Source organism: Monopterus albus, unplaced genomic scaffold (genome assembly GCF_001952655.1).
Source record: "Monopterus albus unplaced genomic scaffold, M_albus_1.0 scaffold253.1, whole genome shotgun sequence".
NCBI lineage: Eukaryota > Metazoa > Chordata > Actinopteri > Synbranchiformes > Synbranchidae > Monopterus > Monopterus albus.
Window position 1 is genome coordinate 1,154,310 of NW_018128133.1, and position 2,743 is coordinate 1,157,052.

The 2,743-nt window shown below is 41.1% G+C and overlaps 1 protein-coding gene across 1 annotated transcript in view; it reads right to left on the reverse strand.

Moving 5' to 3' along the window:
• Positions 1-2,743, reverse strand: part of rapgef1b (Rap guanine nucleotide exchange factor (GEF) 1b) — a 38,857-nt gene that overhangs the window by 1,191 nt on the left and 34,923 nt on the right. Inside the window, exons 19-22 of the mRNA XM_020621078.1 lie at positions 1,985-2,077; positions 1,407-1,592; positions 276-360; positions 85-179 (exon numbers count right to left, since the gene is read on the reverse strand). Of these exons, the coding sequence (XP_020476734.1) occupies positions 85-179; positions 276-360; positions 1,407-1,592; positions 1,985-2,077 (459 nt within the window). The remainder of the gene's footprint in view (positions 1-84; positions 180-275; positions 361-1,406; positions 1,593-1,984; positions 2,078-2,743) is intronic.

The window sequence follows — 2,743 nt, forward strand, 5'->3', positions numbered from 1 at the left end:
TACAGCACAAAGACAAACAACAGGGAGTCAACATTTTATGAAAGTAAGACGGTATAAGAGGTGTGGATGTGGTTTCGATCTTACCAATAGCTCATGTTGTTAAAGTGCTCCGTGAACTGAGTCAGGTTTGGACTCTTCTCCTCATTCTGCTCCTTGGCCCAAAGCAGCACCTCCGGAATCTGAAGGAAACAGAAGGAAAAAAAAAAAAAGGGTTGATTTTGTAGAGCTCAGTGGGAGGATCGACAATTAACTCAAACACAAACAAGCCAGCTCACCTCAATTTTATAGAAGAGTTCAGCATCAAGAAGGGTGAGCTGATCAGCAATCTCATGACTGCGGAAGTCATGAAGCGTTCCAGGCCTGTTAGGACACAGACAGGAAACTATTAGGTGATGACTTTGGCTTTTAATTAGTCATTGCAGATTGGCTGGAGTTACAGAAGTGGAAGAAACCGAAACAACTCTTTCCAGTCTCAACTGGTAATTACTTGTGAATATAAATAGCTTTATAGAAAGTCTGGTGATTTTGTAAAATAAATGAATGTTTGAGAATTTGAATTTCAATTTGTAAATGATAAATTTGAACTCTTACAGTTTTTGTAAGAAGAGCACAGAATTTGCTGCTTTATATTAAGAATAGAGACTCAACCCTTCAATTGTACTTTCAGACACCATCAATGATTGTGTGTTTATTGTGTGTCACACTGTACCAATGTGTGTCTGACTTGAAGTGTGGCAAACTGTGCAATGGACGTATGGTTAAATCCAAAGCTATGATGTAAAGTATAGAGAGTAAACACAGGTCATCAATCTGCACTGCTATTTAGAAAATGCAGCAGTGTAAGGTTTTCTTCGGTTCCATAAATAGCTGCAAATATGTCTGACATTGCAAACCATAACTGTTCTCAACCAAAGACTTCCACATTTCTGCAAGACTGTATCTGGAAAATAATATTTAAGAATATTTAAGTTGCAATAATTTATCGTTTGTATTTATGGCCAATCCTATTTCTCATGTTAATGTTTATGTTGAATAGAAATACATGGCATTTTGTCACGACTGATCGACATATATACATATATATATATATATACACACACACACACAACCCTGATGATGGCAAAATGTTCAGGGGGATAAAGCATGGTGTGTTAGAGATGCAAAGTGTTTCTTTATTGGTTTCCATGGAAACACGATGAAACCATTATAACATCATCATCTGGGAATGATCAGTTTAAGCAGTCTTGTGGTTCCTAATGACGAGTCTACCAGGCAATTAACAAAAAACCCCTTGTTCTCATCAAGGGTACAGAGCGATAAGAATGACAAAAGTGCAGCTTTCCACATGTACCATTGACACCTAACTACAAACCTCAGGAAGAGCTGGTCCCCAACCCTCACAGTACCTTGCAGAGACTCCTCGGGCAGCGAGGGGCTTGAGGGAGTTAGTGTAGCGCAACAGCTTCTTCTGCTCCACCTTATCCAGGATGTTCTTGCGAAGCACACGGGCAAGGCTGAGCTCGCCATTGCACACCAGCGTAAACACCAGGTCCATCAGCTGTTTTAAGATGTCCTCTGTCAACTCCACCAGGCTGCGGGACAGAGGAGGAAGAAATGATTAATATTTGTCATGGAAAAGAAAAAGTACTTCAAGTAATTCACCCATCAGTTAGAGAGAGATTTGGAACCAAGAGATTACAGAAGTAGGAGCATATATTCTGCCTCACAAGAGTTCTGAACAGTTTAAGCAGTGTGTTCCCTTCTCAGATATTTCACTGGAAATATTTTGTGATTGTTATTTAAAAACCATATTTACATTAAATCTCAAAGTAAGACAACACACAGGTCTATTTAAGGCACTAGCAACAACTCTGTTTCTAAACTTACACATGCTTTGATTCATTAGTTCATAGAGATTAATGTTCCCCTCCATGTTCTGCATCTACTGAAACTACATTCCCCAGAAATATGATGTGGTACTCACCACAGCTCATCCACCACACGAACCAGCACAAAGAATGTGTTCTTGCTAACTCGCTTCTTGAAGGTGTCCGGACTGTGGCAAAACCTGGTATATGTGCTTTGTGGTCAAGGACAAAAGCAAACAATACTATATGTGGATAACAAACTACAACAGCATAGCTCACACAAACAACAGACTATTAGACATTTATGATGCTTCACAAAGGGAAGAGACAAGAAACTTCTCTTTTAAAATATAGTGTATCCAGCAAGGAACACCAGTCAAGGAACAGAGTTCCACAAAATGTTACTGTTGCCTGAGGCTTCCTTTGGTGGCCAGGGGGTATAGTCAGCACGGTGCTTTAATTGGTCTACAAAATGTCAGAAAATGCCCATAGTGGTTAACTAAAGCCCAAGGTGATGTCTTCAAATTAGGGGTGCACCGAAATTTCGGTCACCGAAAATTTTCGGCCGAAAAGGCCATTTTTATTTCGGGCCGAAATAAAAAAACACGCAGAAAATGCCCCGCTCCGCCCCGAGGCGTACACTCCCTCACTTTCCGAGATGTTTGACGAAATTCTACAGAAAAGCGCCCCGATCCGCAGCGGTGGAACAAGCGCAGCCTTACAACAACTGGACACTTATCTAGGTGAACGACCCATTGCCAGAAGCGACAATCCACTCGACTACTGGCGCTCCAGCAAAGAGCGCTTTCCATTACTTGCACGGGTTGCACGCAGGTATTTATCTGCCCCAAGCACCAACACAGACAGTGAGAGAC